The sequence below is a fragment of the Salvelinus sp. IW2-2015 genome, linkage group LG31, assembly GCF_002910315.2.
Source record: "Salvelinus sp. IW2-2015 linkage group LG31, ASM291031v2, whole genome shotgun sequence".
Lineage (NCBI taxonomy): Eukaryota > Metazoa > Chordata > Actinopteri > Salmoniformes > Salmonidae > Salvelinus > Salvelinus sp. IW2-2015.
The window spans coordinates 18,958,924-18,979,128 of record NC_036870.1 but is presented as its reverse complement, the minus strand read 5'-3'; the positions used below and the strand labels follow the sequence as shown (position 1 = coordinate 18,979,128).

General features: G+C 41.9%; 1 protein-coding gene across 3 annotated transcripts; it reads right to left on the bottom strand.

The window, feature by feature from the left end:
- Positions 1–391: 391 nt before the first annotated feature.
- On the bottom strand, positions 392–20,091 carry LOC111955565 (eIF5-mimic protein 1). 3 transcript variants are annotated; one of them, XM_023975772.2, is made up of 13 exons: positions 20,008–20,077; positions 17,431–17,455; positions 12,175–12,245; positions 10,401–10,577; positions 8,686–8,789; positions 4,246–4,311; positions 3,936–4,071; positions 3,735–3,844; positions 3,289–3,459; positions 2,947–3,093; positions 2,647–2,785; positions 992–1,114; positions 392–777 (listed from the first exon to the last, which is right to left on the bottom strand). In XM_023975772.2, the coding sequence occupies exons 3-13, from the start codon at positions 12,236–12,238 to the stop codon at positions 749–751; spliced, it is 1,266 nt and encodes a 421-aa protein (XP_023831540.1). In that variant the 5' UTR covers positions 12,239–12,245; positions 17,431–17,455; positions 20,008–20,077; the 3' UTR covers positions 392–748. The 3 variants fall into 3 exon arrangements, with proteins under 3 accessions (XP_023831540.1, XP_023831541.1, XP_023831539.1); XM_023975773.2 differs by having other exon boundaries at positions 17,431–17,485; positions 20,008–20,045; XM_023975771.2 differs by lacking the exon at positions 17,431–17,455 and having other exon boundaries at positions 20,008–20,091.
- Positions 20,092–20,205: the final 114 nt, after the last annotated feature.

Below are 20,205 nucleotides of genomic sequence, written 5' to 3'. Positions count from 1 at the left end.
CACCTCTCATCTCCTCCCAATAATAGAATTCAGTCATCCACTTTCTCGTTCAGCTCTGAGTACCTAACTAATCAGTTTGTTAAAACCAACTTCCTTGGCCTCTATCAGACACATGAACAGAACCCAGATTTACTAACCTACTGATTTAAGATCACAATACAGAAACAAAACAAGCGAATACATATAAAAACACTTTATTAATAAAAAGATAAAAGCATTGCCAAGTTGCATACAAAGTTGAGTATCCATAAAACAAGTATGACAATCTACTGCAGATTGAGGTCTGGACTTCCTCTCTATGCCTGAACAACGTTAGTGAAGGGAGTCTGCTCTGACTGATGTGTTCAACCTGTATTAAAGGTCCAATCTTTAATTTAAAATATCAGAGATATTGAAGTTGAGTTGGGAGGTCCGGGGGTTTATTGCTGGGGGTTGTGCTTTGATTGCCTGGAGCAGGAGGTTGAGTCTGACCCCTGGTCGGTCAGACATTATGGATAGGCGCGTTCCAGGTCGTATTTATTGCAGTAATGTTGCACACATTCTCATACTTCTCACAATGCCTTATCTTGAATGTCTCAGGAACCCCACTAATATAATAAAGTCTAGCAAATCTTCTAAAATAGGTAGCATGAATGCTTTAAAGACAACCTGAAACATGTACTACGCAACATGGGGACTGACTGACATACAGGCCACAGGATGCAGCAGACTTCAGAGTTACAGACAAACTCCTTGCTGGGTCAGTCTTCTAGTCCTCCTCTCCCTCAGACTCAGACTCTACAGGGGAAAATAAACAAGGAGATATAACTAAACAGCTCCTCTTACTGGTGAAAACAGGAATTACAGTTTAGAGCACATTACAGCCCAACAGGAAGCCTATTGAATGTTAAGTCCAGTTTCATTGATTCAACAATAATTCTCTGAAAATGCAATGGTTTTCTATTGTTATTGATTAGGTTACCTGTAACCTTTATTTAAATATAAACGTTACCTTCTTCTGCATTTTGCAGCCACTCAACAAACTTCTTCATCTGCTCGACAAAGACACCTTTACCTTTGGTGGTGTGAGTGTCTTTGTACCACCTCAGAATGGCCTCCTCACTCAAAACGTCAGCTGGGTGGAGACGAGACAGAACAGGAACAATCAGCATAGCACCACAAAGAGAAGTTAGTGCATTAAAAATAAACTGAAATATCACATTTACATAAGTATTCAGACCCTTTACTCAGTACTTTGTTGAAGCAACCTTTGGCAGCGATTACAGCCTCGAGTCTTCTTGGGTATGACGCTACAAGCTTGGCACACCTATATTTGGGGAGTTTCTCCTATTCCTCTCTGAAGATCCTCTCAAGCTCTGTCAGGTTGGATGGGGAGTGTTGCTGCACAGCTATTTTCAGGTCTCTCCAGAGATGTTAGATTGGGTTCAAGTCCGGACTCTGGCTGGGACACAAGGACATTCAGAGACTTGTCCCAAAGCCACTCCTGCGTTGTCTTGGCTGTGTGCTTAGGGTCGTTGTCCTGTTGGAAGGTGAACCTTCGCCCCAGTCTGAGGTCCTGAGCACTCTGAAGTAGGTTTTCATCAAGGATCTCTGTACTTTCCATCCTAACTAGTCTCCCAGTCCCTGTCGTTGAAAAACATCCCCACAGCATGATGCCGCCACCACCATGCTTTACCGTAGGGATGGTTCCAGGTTTCCTCCAGACACTTGGCATTCAGGCCAAAGAGTTAAATGTCGGTTTCATCAGCCCAGAGAATCTTGTTTCAAATTCCAAGCGGGCTGTCATGTGCCTTTTACAGAGGGTTGCTTCCGCCTGGCCACTCAATCATGAAAACCTGATTGGTGGAGTGCCGCAGAGATGGGAGAATCTTCCAGAAGGACAACCATCTCCACAGAGGAACTCTAAAGCTCTGCCAGAGTGACCATTGGGTTCTTGGTCACCTCCCTGACCAAGGCACTTCTCCCCCGATTGCTCAGTTTGGCCGGGCGGCCAGCTCTAGTAAGAGTCTTGGTGGTTCCAAACTTCTTCCATTAAAGAATGATGGAGGCCACTGTTCTTTGGGACCTTCAACGCCGCAGAAATGTTTTGGTTCCCATCCCCAGAATTATGCCGACACTCCTGTCTCGGAGCTCTACGAACAATTCCTTTGACCTCATGGCTTGGTTTTTGCTCTGACATGCACTGTCAAATGTGGGACTTTATATAGACAGGTGTATGCCTTTCCAAATCAAGTCCAATCAATTGAATTTACCACAGGTGGACTCTAATCAAGTTGTAGAAACATTTCAAGGATGATCAATGGAAACAGGATGCACCTGAGCTCAATTTCGAGTCTCATAGCAAAGGGTCTGAATACATTTTATTTTTATTTTATTCTACATTTGCAAAAATTTCTAAAAACCTGTTTTCACTGTCATTATGGGGTATTGTGTGTAGATTGATGAACAAAATCCAATTAATCCATTTTAGAATAAGGGTGTGACGTAACAAAATCTGAATGCGCTCTGTGATATTGAAATTTCAGTTTACTTCCTAAATTGAAATGCAATTGACTGCAACCTGACTACTAAGACAAATGAAAGAGACCCTTTATTTTTCTACAGAGACATTGTGTGAAACAGTGTTCTGTATAAGATAACGCTGACCTTTGTAGAAGAGAACCACTATCTTGGAGAATGACTTCATGAAGTGGATATGGTCATAGCAGTACTCCTGGATCCTCAGTAGCAGCACCAGCTCTGACTGGCCCTGGGTGCTGAACGCTGCTAGCAGGGGGGCATAATGCTGGAAGGGAGAGGATACACACCCCATAAACAAAGTCATTCATTCATGGTTGATGTTAGTGTTCGAGGTGTTTGAGAGCCTCCAGTGACCAGCTCTCATGTTGCTATAGAGTGGTTAGGTTAGGAGTGATGTTATTAATGGTTGATGTTATGATAACATACTTTAAGGTGTTTGAGGGCTTGCTCGGTGACCAACTCCTCCTTTTTGTTCCACTCCACAGCATTCATGAGAATGTTCCACAGCAGACCAATCACAGCTTGCTCCTGGAGAGCACTCCTTTTCATCTCCTCCTTCACGTACACCACCATCTAGAACCACAGAATAATAACTCTTTACTGTCCATCATCTTGTGGAGAATGGAATGTATTATTTTTGCTTATATAACCCAACCCAGAGATAAACACACTCCAAGGAGGGGTTGGAAACACAGGGTGGGGCGCAATGCAGCTATATTGGTGCTTGTTCAAGAGTACAACGGCAGGACATGGCATCTGGTACTGTACCTCTCGTATGGGGCAGTCCTGAGAAAGGCGCTCCTGTAGTTCTTTCTGCAGCTCCTTGCGTGTTCCCTGAGACTGCTGCACACGCATGAAGTCTGAAAGCTCCTTCAGCCCCGCCTCATTGAAGTACTTGGAGAAATGCTCCACGTTCTGCTTGCTGGCAGGAAACAGCTCCTAGAGAAACAACAAGTCTAGGCTCAAACAACTTCCATTGATCTTCAACCCTAAAAATTGACACAACAGCTTCCTCTTGTGGCTGAAATAGAATAGGAGCACAATAAAAGAGGCTCTCTAACCTCTAGGCCAGTGGTTCCCAACCTTTTCCATTTCGGGGACTACCAAATCACTGTCAAACGCTCTTGTGGACCACCATTCGCAAAGTCCCCGAATTCTTTTAATATCAGGTTGGAAATTACTGCTCTTGGCTAACTGCCTAAAGGGTTTCTTACCAGGAGTTTCTTATCCAGGTTAGCCTTCCTCAGGGCTGAGGTGACTGCATTGGCATCTTTCTCAGATATCCATGCCTTGAACATCTTCACCGCAAAGGATGCAGAGATACCTGCAAGATACCAAGAATAAGAGAACTTGGAAGAAAACCAGAGCTATCAATATATGCCTCAAGAAATCAAACCCCTCCTACACACACTCACCTTCCTTGACAACATTGTCGCTGAAGAGGCTGGTGAGGATGGGCGGGGGCAGAGTGCCATTAGCCAATAGGATACCAGTCAACATAGCCAGTTTGGTTTGCTCTGATTCACTGAATGCCTTCAGGAACAGCAAAAGCTACACACGATAAAATCAATTAATCAATCGAGACAATTATGTAAACTAAAGACAATAGGATACAAAATGTCTAAACACCTTAAGATATGACCTCACCACAAGTACTTAGGAGAATGAAAAACTGAAGTAGATCAGTTAGGGACTTCACATGAGTATTTCCTATGAATAGTTTACCTTTTTGATTTCCTCCTCAAAGGCATTCTGCAGGTACTTGTACCTCCTGATAAGCTTGTTAAAAACCTAGAGAAACACAAAGACGCACAGAGGGACATGAGATTTAGTCACAGACAGAGGGCTGGGAGGGAGACAGCGAGAGAGCGAGGACAGCAACACAATTAGACCCAACAAATCATGAGAAAACAAAAAGATAATTACTTGACAAATTGGAAAGAATTAACAAAAAGACAGAGCAAACTAGAATGCTATTTGGCCCTAAACAGAGAGAACACAGTGGCAGAATACCTGACCACTGTGACTGACCCAAACTTAAGAAAAACGTTGACTATGTACCGACTCCATGAGCATAGCCTTGCTATTGAGAAAGGCCACCGTAGGCAGACCTGGCTCTCAAGAGAAGACAAGTTATGTGCACATTGCCCACAAAATGAGGTGGAAACTGAGCTGCACTTCCTAACCTCCTGCCAAATGTATGACCATAGAGACACATATTTCCCTCAGATTACACAGATCCACAAAGAATTCACAACAAGCCCAATTTTGATAAACTCCCATATCTATTGGGTGAAATACCACAGTGTGCCATCACAGCAGCAAGATTTGTGACCTGTTGCTACAAGAAAAGGACAACCAGTGAAGAACAAACACCACTGTAAATACAACCCATATTTATGTTTATTTATTCACTTTTGTACTTTAACTATTTGCACATTGTTACAACACTGCATATAGTCATAATATGACATTTGAAATGTCTTTATTCTTTTGGAACTTCTGTGAGCGTAATGTTTAATGTACATTTTTATTTATTTCACTTCACTTGCTTTGGCAATGTTAACATATGTTTCCCATGCTAATAAAGCCCTTGAATTGAGAGAGAAAGAAAGACAGCGAGCGAGACGGCGGGCGGGTGAGAGAGAGACGGCGGGGGATGGCGAGCGAGGGGGCGAGCGCCGGCGCGAGAGAGCGAGACGGCGGGGAATGGCGACCGGGGGGCGAGCGTCGGCAGGGGATGGCGAGCGAGACGGCGGGGGATGGCGAGCGCTGGCACGAGAGCGAGACGGCGGGGGATGGCGAGCGAGGGGGCGAGCGCCGGCGAGAGAGCGAGAGGAAGGGCGAGAAACTCTGAAACAGTATAAACAAACACTGAAACGCAAGAAATTGAATTATACCAACAAGACACTTGATGAAATTGAAAATGCAATTGACCAAAATCAGTTCTGGGACATTTGGAACAATTTAAGCACAACAAAGCCACAAGAATTAGCCATACAAGGTGTAGGAATTTGGAAAACTTATTATGATAATCTATACAAAAACATCCCAAGAAAAGACTTACAACAGAACCAATTAGAAATTAAAGAAAAATTGAACATCCTTGAATCAGTCATTAAAAACACCCAAAATCCATTAGATTACCCAATAACCCAACAATAACTAAATGAAAAGCTCAAATCTATTAAATCAAAGAAGGCTTGTGGTCTAGACAACATCAGAAATGAAATGCTGAAAAACAGCACACCTGAGTGGCAAAATGCTGTGCTTAAATTGTTCAACGTGGTTTTAACTTCTGGCTGCTTCCCTGATGTGTGGGACCAGGGGCTCATCTCCCCTATCCACAAAAGTGGACAAATCAGACCCCAATAATTACAGGTGAATTTGCGTAAACAGTAACTTGGGAAAGGTTTTCTGTAGCTTTTTGAATTCAAGAATTCAAACCTTTCTTCAAGAAAAAAATGTAATAACTAAATGTCAAATTGGCTTTCTCCCTAACCATCACACTACTGACCATATATACACCTTACACACACTAATTAATAAACACGTCCACCAAAAAAAAAGAGAGCAAAATCTTTGCTTGCTTTATTGACTTTAAAAAAGCATTTGATTCTATTTGGCACGAAGGGCTATTCTACAAAATTCTCCAAAGTGGGCTTGGTGGTAAGGTGTATGACCTAATAAAATGTATGTACACAGAAAACAAGTGTGCAATAAAAATCAAAAACCAAAGAACAGAATTATTTTCACAATGTCGAGGTGCAGTTTGAGGCTGCAGTTTGAGTCCAAATCTTTTCAACATTTATATCAATGAATTAGCAGACATGTTGGACCATTCTCCAGCCCCAGGACTCACACTATTTGACACAAGAGGTGAAATACCTGTTATATGCTGATGACTTGGTACTTCTATCACCAACCAAAGAAGGTCTTCAACAGAACATTAATATTCTAGAGCAATATTTCCAAAATTGGGCCCTTGCAGTAAATTTCAAAAAAACGAAAATCATGATTTCCCCCCCAAAAAACAGATGTCAGAAACACAAATATAAATTCACCCTGAACAACACCATAATTGAACACACTACAAATTACACCTACCTTGGTCTGACCGTATCTGCATCGGGAAACTTTAACTTGGCAGTGAATGCACTCAAAGAAAAAGCCCGCAGAGCATTGTTTGCAATAAAAATGAAATTATTCAAAATACAACATCCCAATTAGAATTTGGACAAAAATATTTGGCAGTGTAATCCTACCAATAGCTCTTTACGGAAGTGAGGTTTGGGGGCCACTCAATAAACTGGACTTTAAAATGTGGGACAAACATCCAATTGAAGCCTTACATGCAGAATTCTGTCGGACACCAGCACTGCTTCAAAAGAAAGAATTCCAATAAATAAAATCATGAACCAATCAAAGGACTCATATATACAACAATGGAAAAACGAAACAAAATCCCAAAGCCGACTAAATTGCTATCTGACCCTAAACAGAGAATATGAATTGGCTGATTATCTCTACTCTGTCAGAGATACGAAGCAGAGACAGATCCTTACCAAGTACAGGCTGAGTGACCACCGATTGGCAATAGAAACCGGCAGACATAAGACATGGCTACCCAAAGAGGAGCGTGTATGTGGTCACTGCACGACAGGGGAGGTAGAAACAGAGATGCACTTTCTCCTTTACTGTGATAAATATTCCTCACCAAGAGATTCATTATTCACAGAAATGATTACATTTATTCCAAATTTTAACTTATTAAACCCAGAGGAAAAACTAAAAATACTCATGGGCAAAGGAGCAATGGCTCCTCTTGCAGCCAAATATGTATTTGCCTGCCATAGCCTGAGGGACACTGAATAATAACATCTGCATAGTAAGCAGTAACTTACTTATTATTACTGTTATTGTTATTACTATTATTATTGTTGTTTATCATTCCAAATAGTAGTGGTATGGGTGGTAATGGTAATGATAGCAGTTTAGTGATGGTGGTGGTGGTAGTAGTGGTAATGATGATGGTAGTTGTAGTACTGATGTAAGGTTGAAGATGACCGTTATTTAGTTATAAGTTAGTTAGTTTAATTTTCCATATTTATATGTTTATATATTTTACATTACATTCTACTATTAACTGTTACCATTTTATTGTTATTATTTTTGTATTTAATTTTGTATTATTATTTACTGCCATTTTATATTATTATTTGTTATTGTTTATAATTTTATTACAATGTATATTGTATACATTGTTGCTTTGGCAATATTGACAATGTTTTTCATGCCAATAAAGCAGCTTGAATTGAGAGAGACGGCGAGAGAGAGAGACAGACGGCGAGAGACAGACGGCGAGAGACAGACGGCGAGAGACGGCGAGAGAGAGAGACAGACGGCGAGAGAGACAGACGGCGAGAGACAGACGGCGAGAGACAGACGGCGAGAGACGGCGAGAGAGAGAGAGAGACAGACGGCGAGAGACAGACGGCGAAGACAGACGGCGAGAGACAGACGGCGAGAGACAGACGGCGAGAGACAGACGGCGAGAGACAGACGGCGAGAGACAGAACGGCGAGAGACGGCGAGGGAGACAGACGGCGGAGAGACGGCGAGAGACAGACGGCGAGAGACAGACAGCGAGAAGACAGACGGCGGAGAGACCAGACGGCGAGAGACAGACGCAGAGACAGACGCGAGAGAGAGAGACGGCGAGGAGGACAGACGGCGAGAGACAGACGGCGAGGAAGCGAGAGACAGACGGCGAGAGAACAGAGAGAGACGGCGAGAGACAGACGGGAGGAGGAGAGACGGCGAGAGACAGACGGCGAGAGACAGACGGCGAGAGACGGCGAGAGAGAGACGGCGAGAGAGCAAAAGAAAGACAGACAAGCAGATGGTGCAGGAGTGAGTGAGTTTAATTGAGGAGGATTATATTAAAAGGAAGTCGTGGAGTGTTGACAAACTGGATACTCCCAGGGGTTTGGTGGGTATTAGCAGGTTTAATACCACTTTACTACAGGTGTCTCAAGCCCAAAATCCCCTCCACCCCCAGGCCTTGGTAGGAAATGTTGGCTAACGTTTGAGGATGTGACAAAGTCAATGGTGAGACAGAGAGAGAGAGAGAGTGTGTGTGTGTGTGGTGTGGTGTGTACCAACCTGAGCATAGCGGCGGAGGTTGGCATGGTTCTCCTCAGTGGTAAACACACAATGTTCTGTCACCTTGGCCTTGTCCCCCTCATCAATACGCGTACCACCGGGAGCTGAGACAGACAAAAAGGGAAAGCCACAAGGGTTAAAGGTTAAATCCTGTTTACATGGGCCTTTCCCCATCTCTGGTCTTAACGGCTAGCTTTTACTTGTAATGATTGTGTAAGGTGGTTTTTACCTAGTTTAGTTGAATACACTGATTGTAAGTCGCTCTGGATAAGAGCGTCTGCTAAATCTGACTAAAACATCATGTATGTATAACATGTCTGTCATCTAGTTGTAAAATGGATGGCTCTTGATGCAGCCTGATCCAATGTTCTAATCCGTTCTTGTTTGAGGATACAGTATCTGAGGGCTTAGAGTCCAAACTGCAACCTGTATCTAATGCTTTAACAATCATTGTTGACTTTGAATCCATTTTTAAGGACTGTTGTGGATTAACAATACAATCAAACTAAACTGTTTTGTGTGCGTCTGAATTCCTGAATGCGTTGCCTTCACGAGTGCATGTGTGTGAAGTGTGAACCAGGAGCTGATCCTCCATGCTAAACTAAAGGCTAATCTGGTTCCCTGAGAGGATGGTTTATTTTGGTGGATTACCAGGTACAGCTGTAGGATCTTAATCTGATCACTCCTTTTTGCTGAGAATTTTTCTACATCGCAGGAAATACAGATGAGCTTTGTGATTAATTTATTGAAAACCCACACTAACAATTATATTAACAGTGTTCCACTTTTCTTGTAGCCTCTTTTGGCCAGCTAATAGCCTTAGAACCGATCAAGCAACATTACCGATCAAGCAATAAACGGTAAAATCCTGTTGCTGCAGGATTATTTAGCTGTTACGAAATAAGTCAAATTAAGAGCCTACATCTGTATCCCTGGTCTCCCTCTGTGCTGCTCGGTCTCTCCCTGCCAGGGTCTTATTATAGGACTATAGGACCAGGGTAAACCTGTTATCTCTAATGGGGATTGACATGCAGACTGACACAGGCCTGGCAGAGAGTCCTGCGTGTGTTTGCATGTGTGTGCACGTGTGTATGAGCTGGACAGAGACAGACAGCAACTAATTCTACACAGATTAAACATGTCAGGATGTGAATGAGTGTGTGTGAATGTGTGTGTGCAAGAAAGATAGCGTGTATTTGGACATGAATTACATTTCTAAAGCCTAGCATAGAGTACAATTTTCCTTTCCTGCCTTATGTTCTAACAAACGTTCTCCTTTCTGATCCAGCGATATGGTACCCACTAGGGTTCATGCAGGTGCCTGCCTTCTGCAGTCTACTGAAGAACAGTCTCTCCCGGATGTCTTTGATAATGGGAAATGACCCTGATAGTCTGACAAAGCCAGCTGTGATCGGTTTGTAAGTTTGTCCTTGCCTGAATGGACAGCCCGGTTACTGCGATCAGCTGGTTCATGGATGGACACTGGGGGACAGTAACACTGTGCACAGTACTGATACAAAGGACCACGATGTTCCACCACTGAGCTGACACCGTGCAGATAACCATAACACTGTAGCTACCTTAATATAACACCTAGCGACATCATCAAGCGGTGCAGACCTCTTAATGGCTAAGAAGATGGACTGACAGTCCTGGGATCTGGGTTTGAGTCCCGGTTGCGCTGCCTGCTAAATTCACTACACTCCTCCACTCACCGAGCATGCTCCCCGCGATGAGGATGTCGAAGAGGGTGTCGGCATAGCGACGGTAGTCGAGTCGGGAACCGGTAACGTCCAGGAACTTAGCTACAGCATCGAGGTCTCCTCCTGCTTCGTTGAGGCCCAGAACGATTGTGTCTCTGAAAACTGTGGGCTCAAACTTCTCCTTTTCATCTGGGTGGGGAGGGACAAGGCAGAGGAGGACAGTGTTGTACTGTAGGTACACTAATGTCTATCAAACCCTAACACAGATAACATCAGAAAATAAGGTATGGTAAACCATGTATAATATATACCGTATGTCAGGGATCCTCAACTTTTTTTTTAGAGCTGATGGTCAGGGGACCGGAACATAATTACAAATAATTTGTAGATTGCAAATTGACCGTAAGAAGCCCAAACAGATATAATATTTGACTAAATCATGTCAAACCTTGTTTACATTTGTGTACGATCTATTATGCGTGGGAATACTTTGGAACAAATTTCCAAAATTGAAATAACTTGGAGCAGATTTGCTGGTGTTTTTACAGTCTTTTATGTCCAACAATAAAACATTTTTGCTCAGAAAGCTTGGGGTCCAAATAAAATGGCCCGCGGACCGCCAGTTGGGAAACGCTGCTGTATGCATGTTAGTGAATGATCTCTAGGGCTAAAAGTCAATACATATTGTATAGCTACAGCGGTACATTTGGAAGCATCACAGACAGCTCTTCATTTCCCCAGTCAAGGTGGGATGAAGACAAGGGACACTGCCTTGATGGGACACTAGCTGCTACTTGGCCTGGGGGAGGGTTAGCCTCCCTGATTAATCCTCTGTGTTTTTCACAAAGAACACATTGTCCAAACGATGTCCTCTTCATTAATAGCTCTCTGGGTATCAACACACGGATCAAGAGAATCAACAAGGGGCCTCACAGAGTATGAACAAAATGTTCCTACAACACTACATGTCCTTCTGCTCTGTGAGTAATGTTCATAACGACACCCACTGTACTGGGAGGAAGTTCAGCTATAGCCTGGTCCTAGATCTGTTTGTGATGTCATGTTGCCAAGTTGCCAAGACACCACAAACAGATCTGGGACCAGGCTAGTTCAGCTCTGCCTTGTGTCCTTCCACTGCTGTCAGCGACAGTGACATGCTCCACTTACACTGAGACTAGGTGTGACATGGTCACACCGATGCTGTGACATTCTAGAAACTTCGACATCTTAATGACTGGGAGCCATTCTGGGGCCAGGCTGGATTACAGTAGGTGTTGTGTAAGAGGGAATGTCAAGCCACAACAGCAATATATTGCTGTAACAGAAATGAAACAGAACCCTAGAAGCGAAGAGTGTTTATAGTCTGTGTTTATGTGTGGAGAAGAAGAGAGAAGACAGGAGAAGAGGAGAGAAGACAGGAGAAGAGGAGAGAAGACAGGAGAAGAAGAGGAACGTAGAGGAGAACCCTGCTATCTCTTTGCTGGTCCCTTACCAAGAAGCAGATCTTAATAGTAGAAATATGAGCTACAAGTGTGCATTGACAATTTGGTTGTCGGTGAGACTTCAAAGATAATCAAGACATTTTACACAGTCTCAAAGAGGCAGCTGATTTAAGAAACAGTTTCAATTATCTGGTATTGCAACTTAACACGGTCTGTTGTCTTGCCAACATATTGGTATTGCAATTTATCACCATGCATGTTGTCTTACCAACATATTGTACGTGGTAAACATTAGGCATTGACATCGCACGTAGACAGCCGTCTGTGGTCGTAACGCAACTCACCCCTTTTCCTGGTCTTGAACCGCTGGCCTGTTAGCACTGGCTTCTGCTGCTTACCGGTATTCATAAAAGTCCTGAGGAAAACAAATACAGAAATCGGAAATGAGCAGACCATATACAACATGGTCAACACACATCACTACCATCCGTTTAATAACAGAGTGTCTTGGTTTCTGTCAACATGCCATATTTAACGGTCTGCAAGATCATTTCTAGGCTATATCTTAATAAATATGTTGTACATATGGTAAAATTATTTATACATATGTTAATATGCCCAAAAATGTACTGTGACAGTTTACTAATAGTTAACAAACAAATTAAATAATAGTTAAGTGCTTCATTAAATCTCAAACCTTCAGCAAATCTTCAGGATGTCAGTTGAAAGCTCTATGCTTACCAGCTGTGAGCCCCTCTTAGCAGTGACAGTGAGTTAGAGAAATAATTCACTTAATGCTCTGTGACTGTCTGAGACTTGTCCGGTCTGTCAACCTTGTGCCCTGTACTATACACCTGTCAAAAGTTTGGACACTAAAATGCATTTCAAATTAACAGGGGTGCCTTGTTAAAAGTTAATTTGTGGAATTTATTTTCTTCTTGTGTTTGAGCCAATCAGTTGTGTTGTGACAAGGTAGGGGGGTATACAGAAGATAGCCCTATTTGGTAAAATACCAAGTCCATATTATGGCAAGAACAGGGCAAATAAGCTAAGAAAAATAACCATCAAGCGCTATGAAACTGGCAATCATGAGGACCACCACAGGAAAGAAAGACCCAGAGTTAACTCTGCTGCAGAGGATAAGTTCATTAGAGCTATCAGCTTCAGAAATCGACAAATCTGTCCTTTGGTCTGATGAGTCCAAATGTGAGATTTTTGCTTCCAACCTCCGTGTTTTTGTGAGACGCAGAGTAGGTGAACGGATGATATCCGCATGTGTGGTTCCCACCGTGAAGCATGGAGGAGGTGTGATGGTGCTTTGCTGGTGACACTGTTGGTGATTTATTTAGAATTCATGACCCACTTAACCAGCATGGCTACCACAGCATTCTGCAGCGATACGCCATCCCATCTGGTTTGCGCTTAGTGGGACTATCACTTATTTTCCAACAGGACAATGACCAAAAACACACCTCCAGGCTGTGTAAGGGTTATTTGACCAAGAAGGAGAGTGATGGACTGCTGCATCAGATGACCTGGCCTCCACAATCACCCGACCTCAACCCAATTGACATGGTTTGGGATGAGTTGGACCACAGCGTGAAGGAAAAACAGCCAACAAGTGCTCAGCATATGTGGGAACTCCTTCAAGACCATTGGAAAAGCATTCCTCAAGAATCTGGTTGAGAGAATGCCAAGAGCTGTCATCAAGGCTAATTTTAGTTTAACACCTTTTTGGTTATTACATGATTTCATATAATTTATTTCATAGTTGATGTCTTCACTATTATTCTACAATGTAGAAAATAGTAAAAATAAAGGAAAATCCTTGAATGAGTAGGTGTTCTAAAACTTGACAGGTTGTATGCACACTCACTTGTCCACGTCCACACAGCACAAACTAGTCTCCCTCTCTCTCAATAGGACATGTCTGATCACAGGGAGACACATGCACGGTTGGTACAAGCTAACTGCATCTGATCCAATGAGAGAGACTAACAATTGGACGCCGAAGGGTCTTTGAGTGTCCCTCCTTGGGACAGACAGTGAGACAGGCCAGTACTAGAGGGTCAAAGGGATTAAGGAATCTTATAATCTACTGTACCACACCAAAACATGTTGTCTGGAGGAGATTCCAAAGAGCATACTGTAGTAACCTGGTCCTAGATCCAGATGTTCTTTAGCCAACTTCTGACTATGGTTGACATGCCATTAGGGATGTCCCCTTGGTCAACAGAGTTGTCTGTTCTTTTCGACCAATCGATTAGTCTAAATTTTTAAACTTGTATTTTAACACCATATGTTTGAATAAAATCAACTATATGTAGGCTACTGAGCTTGCCTGATGCTTTAAGCACTGCGATTAAAAATGAAGACAAATTACTAAAGAGGGAGCCAGATATCAATATAGCCTAACCAGAAGAAAAAAACCTGTTCCAACCTCCTCCTCCCGCTGCAGCTGGCCTTCACAGATTCTGCCATTAAGCTCTTGAAGTTGCCGGTATAGGCTACACCAGCGGTCGGCAACCTTTTTCATTTGTAGTGCCAAGTTATCGTACCATTTCTACTGATCTGCGTGCCAGTTATGATACTCATATGCACATTTTCGTGGAACAGTTTCATTGCTTTTGAGACATGAAGACTTATAAATGAAATGTCATGTGGTTAATCAAAATGTCATCTAAATTAAAATGATACAAATCTAGTAACTTCTATTGCCATTACCAATATGTAAAAGTAGCCTACATAAAGCCAACAAATATAAACTCTGCAGGCCACAGGTAGAAAATATCCTGATTCCAAATTCTAAAGGCACTCACATCTGAGCTATCTTTGTTGGAGGTGCATGGTAACAGTTGAATAACATGACTCGCTAGCTGACGTTACGTGTATGATCTTATTATTCGTATCTCAGAGCCATTTACTTTGCTAGTTATAGCCTAATGTTACATAGCTAACCTGGATGGTTAGCTACATGCAGATTCATGCAGGGTAGTAACATCATGAGTTGGGATTATGGTTTAGCTAACGATAACTAACAAACTTTTGTACTTGACAGTGTTCTGTACATGTGACCTTATTTTAACACCACAAAAAAGTAATACTTCCAGGTCAACTGTAATATGAATACCATTGTAAAGTACAATTTCTCCACTTTCCAGCAAAAATCAATGACAGACTTTCATGCTACCTGTCTCTGCATGATTGAAGAGGGCAATGGAGCTCCACCTGGTTTTTAGGGCAGCGCTACAGTTATCTTCACAAGTAAACTGCAGCTGTCGCGGATTTTGAGAGTCATGATGGCTGGCATGGTCTCTTTCTTGTTTTTAATCTGAGAGAGAAGCGCTACCCCTGGCAGACGGATTCTGTACGGCACACATGTGTTACGTTGTGATACATCACAAATTATCGTACAGCGTCAGAGGGGTCCGTTTCTCCCAACTTTTCTTGAATATTATTGTCCATTACCATGTCAATCAACGCTTGAATAGAAACAGTTTACACCCCGGATTTTGATGCCAACACTGTCGCTACAGTCCCATTCGTTTTCGTCACAGCCTTGTTTGAATGCCGCGGTACGCATAATGTGTACAGAACAGTGTTAGCTACCATTAGCTAGCTAGCTACATAGCTTAAAAGACTCCACTATGCAAGTATCCATTTCAATATAATGTCACTGCAACAACTGCTGATAGCCAGATCAAATTTACCAGCTACGTCTATCTACTCCGATTTCAGCTACATTTTCAGATATTACACGTTTCAAATTTTAACAGAAAGTAAATTTCATTTCAAGTTAAAGTGTACTGTTAGCTAGATAACTAACGCTATCTGGCTGGCTCGCTAGCTAACTTTGCATGTATGATATTATTCGTATCTCAGAGCCATTTGCTTTGCTAGTTATAGCCTAATGTTAACTAGCTAACATTGAACTTGGTTGGTTAGCTACCTGCAGATTCATGCAGGGTAGTAGTCATGAGTTGTCATGAGTTGGGATTATCGTTCATTGTTTACCTAGCTAGCGACATGTCTTAACAAAATAATCCATTAAACCATTTCAATAGAATGTCACTGCGACAACTGTTGATAGACATGTGGTAAATTCGCTCTGGCTATCTACGCCGATTTCAGAGTGTGCCAGAGCGCAGAATAACTGACAAAATCTTGACCACTCAACACCCGTTGAATATGGCCGGTGTCAAATGCTGGCAATTTAAAAAAATTGTTGCCAGGAGCACTGCCTTGTTCAGGGGCAAAACGACAGATTTTTACATTGTCAAATGCTGGCAATTTAAAAAAATTGTTGCCAGGAGCACAGTAGCAGTCACCAACGCTCTGGATAACATAAAAACAGCCTAACGAGTTCTGCTAGGGCGAGTAAAATGGTCAGTGAGCCGTTCTCTCATTTGTGTCTGGAAGTAGCTAGCAAGCTAGCCAACCAACATTAGCCGGTTAGCTTGGGTGCTTGACTTTGTTAGGACAGAACGCTCAGATCAACCCTTAAAGAGATGGGTGTGGCTGAAGCTTAAGAGGGTGTGAACAATGCTGAATGGTGTAGACAAAGGGATCTCCAGTAGGTACCAATACATTTAAAGGCCATTTTCTCAAAAGTGAGGTTACAAGTTGATCAACTTTCAAAGCAGAATTTCTTTCCCATTGTTCCTCAAATGCAGTGTATGATATACAATTTGTAGCCCTGAGTCTCTACTTTTATCCAATGTAAAAAAAACAATTTCAAATTTTGCTACATAAGACCGAATCAAGGCGGTCGGTCACATTTGACAAGTCATGCCACCCTCCGTCCTTGACTTTTTCTACATCTATTTAACACACGTATGTTGTTAGAATTTTGATATGATGAACATAATTTGTGTATTAAGCAGTTTAAGAGGAAGTGACTTTCAAGTCCTTTTACAAAGTCACTTTTTTATTTTGTTATTTAACTAGGCAAGTCAGTTAAGAACAAAGTCTTATTTACAATGACGGCCTACCGGGGAACTGTGGGTTAACTGCCTTGTTCAGGGGCAAAACGACAGATTTTTACATTGTCAGCTCGGGGATTAAATTTAGCAACCTTTCGGTTACTGGCCCAACGCTCTAACCACTAGGATTTCTATATTGTATCATAAAGAGACAATTATGAGGTTTCCAAAACACTTACTATTTTTCTGACAGCATATAAAATGTATTTATTAGACTTAGAATGTTGCAGTCAAAATGGCTTCTCATTGGCGCAAAAAGGGCGGAAGCAAGGCCCGGCAGCTTAAGTGTTAAGACATTATAAAGGCTCATACATGCTTATTATAATCTATAAAGCATTATTTTAGCTGTAGGTGCAAGTGTTACCAACAAATCATATTTGGTGGTTAGGGTTAGTTAGGTTAGAGTGAGCCTCTTGTCTCCCTATAGCTCTGTGCACACTGTGTACTCTGTACCTCTAAGACCTCTAAAGAGCACCTGACAATAACCACAGTTTTAGTCTTTTTGCCCCCGGAGAGAGCACAGTGAGCTGGGCTAAGCACCAGTAGTCTGCCCTGGGGGATGATGGTAGTGATCCCACAGCAATTATCAGTGTTTTAGATGTTGTAAACAGGACTCACCTGATTTTAACCTCCACGTAGACCTCTGCAAGGAGGAGATAGAGTTATGCATCACCTTCGAGGTAAAATTGTGAAAAGGAGAAGAAAATCTGACATTTTCTGTGATGAGACAATCAATCTGAATAATGTTCCTTTTCACAACCAGGTTGTCTGTGAAAAGGCTTATTACACTATTACATTTCTTATTACACAAGAAAATGGGGAAAATCAACCCCCTTTTCACAATATTACTAACTCTTCATTTAGGCACCTAGAGCCAAATCTCAGCATAATGGTTGGTCACGAGAGACTCTTCCTCTGTCAGTGGACTTCTTCTGACCTCCATAGACTCCATGACAGAGAACCAATTTGATGTGGAAGGCTGCACTTGTGTAACATCTCTGACCAGTTTCATAACCACAGCTTTATATGGTCAGTCACAATCAGTATTCTCAACAACAACTCCCCTTATGATTTCACATGTCAAGCCATGTGCATTGTCACATACCAGTGCCATGTTACACAGACCCCTTCCCCCGCCACCAACACACACAAACACACACAAACACAGCAGGCTGCCTGTCACCAACACGCACGGACGCACAAACACAGGCTTTGTAGGTCTGTCCAACTGACATTCAATGCCCAAAATAAATACAATTCCTGGAAGCAGGCAACAGTGGCCAGAGAATGGTGACGGGGAGACTCAACAGCCTCGGTGGAGCTCAGTCTGTCTGATATGAATTACAGAAAGTGTGTGCTCATACTAGAGGGTGATAACAAAACGCGACTAGTTTCAAGTTTCAAGACTACAGTATAAAAGAACGCACCTCTTTTTGTGTGAGTGAAAGAGACTTCACTTCCATGAATGAATGAATGCCTGCGCCCTATCTGGCCACCGGCTCTCATTATAGTGGACAACAATACAGATGTAGGATCTTAATTTGATCACCTTGTTGCAGGAGAACTTTCCTGCAACGCAGTAAATTTAAAACTTGTAGTGTAAAACGTATAATTTCCACTTTGAAATTTAAAGGCCATGAACAGTCCACATTTCATGAAAAACATGATTTTATGATATTTGGATGAAACCAGATCAAAGTATGATGACCAAAGGATGAAAAATTACTATTGCTTTCACATGGATAAAGTTTGATCATAAAGTTACTGGTCTCCTACCCCATGTCAAACACTTGTATTCAGGAGGCATAATTATTAAGGGGATAGGGTGACATCACCCCAACTCTCATTTTAATACATCAATGGAAACATGATATTATCGTACCTAATTTAAATATGTACAGCCTTGTAACCAATAATGGAGAATGCGTGTTTGCAGAGGGGTGTGATTTATTTAACTAGATCGCTACTCTACTGGTGCAAAATGTGACTGTAGGGTGTCAGCAATTATAATAGAAAGTTTACACTATTCATCTATGGCAAATATACTGTACTTATGTCTCCACTTTTATCTGTATCTGTTGTTAACAAGTTACTGGCTAGCTAGGACTTCAGGCAGCATGGAACAAAAGGCGCGGAAGGGTCGCTCAAAACTCTGATGCAGTTGTCATGTCAACACATCCGTCAGTGCTGCTTAGAACCGTATCACAAGAGATGTATAAATAAATAAAAAATTGACATCATTAATGCCTCATTTTCTATGTCCATCACCAAATTTGCTTTAGATGATTTGACTGCAACACTGCATTTACGTTTCTTGACATAAAGCTTTTTGAAAAGCCTTAGTCAAGGCGAGCTCATGAACTGTCTTTTCAAATTTCCTGGTAGTTAGCCTTAAGAAAAAAATGAAATTTTACTACAAAAAAATCGCATTTCTATCCCCAAAAATATTATGGGTGATATTTTAGTCACTCAAAATACTAACGTTCTATATATTTTTAAGACTTGATTTTTCCTTAAGAAACATGTATCAACTACATAAATGTTCATTAATCATAATCCACATAATAATTCACATTTCCCGTTGCTGCAGGATTATTTTGCTGCTGTAGCAAACTGGCTCAAATGAAGATCCTCTCCTATAGCCGCTTTAATGCCCTCCAAAGAGTTCAGCGGCAGCGGGTGCTGAGCGGTCACCTCCATCGTTATTCTTGGATCACTGATAATCTGTGCACGTGCAGACAGAACTGCGTGTTATGACAGACTATCGAATTCCAAATATACCCAAATATGCCAGTCTCGTTCTCCAGTTGGCTATTATGTCTTTGGAGGACTGTGGACACTATCATGTCACAAATAATGTTTATAAAGCGGTTTTAAATGATGCATAGCTAGTGGCTACACTATACAGTAGCCCATGGCGGTTGGCATCTCCAAAACCGGCCAACCCATGCGAGCACCGCACCGTGGGCAGAACCAGCTTGGCATTGGCAATTACAGCTATTCACGTCGTTACTTTAGCCAATGTTAATATATATTTGTCAAAAATGTACTTATGTAAATCATTTCTTACGCCAAACAACAAACAATTTAAGAGAACTAGGGCTAAACTTGTCACCAAATCTAGCCAAGCTCATAAAGTTGAACATTTAGGCCTAAATATTACATTTCATAATGTGAAATATTTGAGGGATTTACCTTGCAGTGGATGACTCTACAACAAGTTGAGATGAACAAACGACAAACAAGAACAGTCACTTATCAAAACTCCTTAGAGTGGCCAGACACTTGAAATACAGCCGGATTAAACCAAAGATGTCAGTATAGGGGGAATCCAGACAGAATTAAATATACCAAACTATAACATTAATATATAGGATATTTCTCGTCCAAATA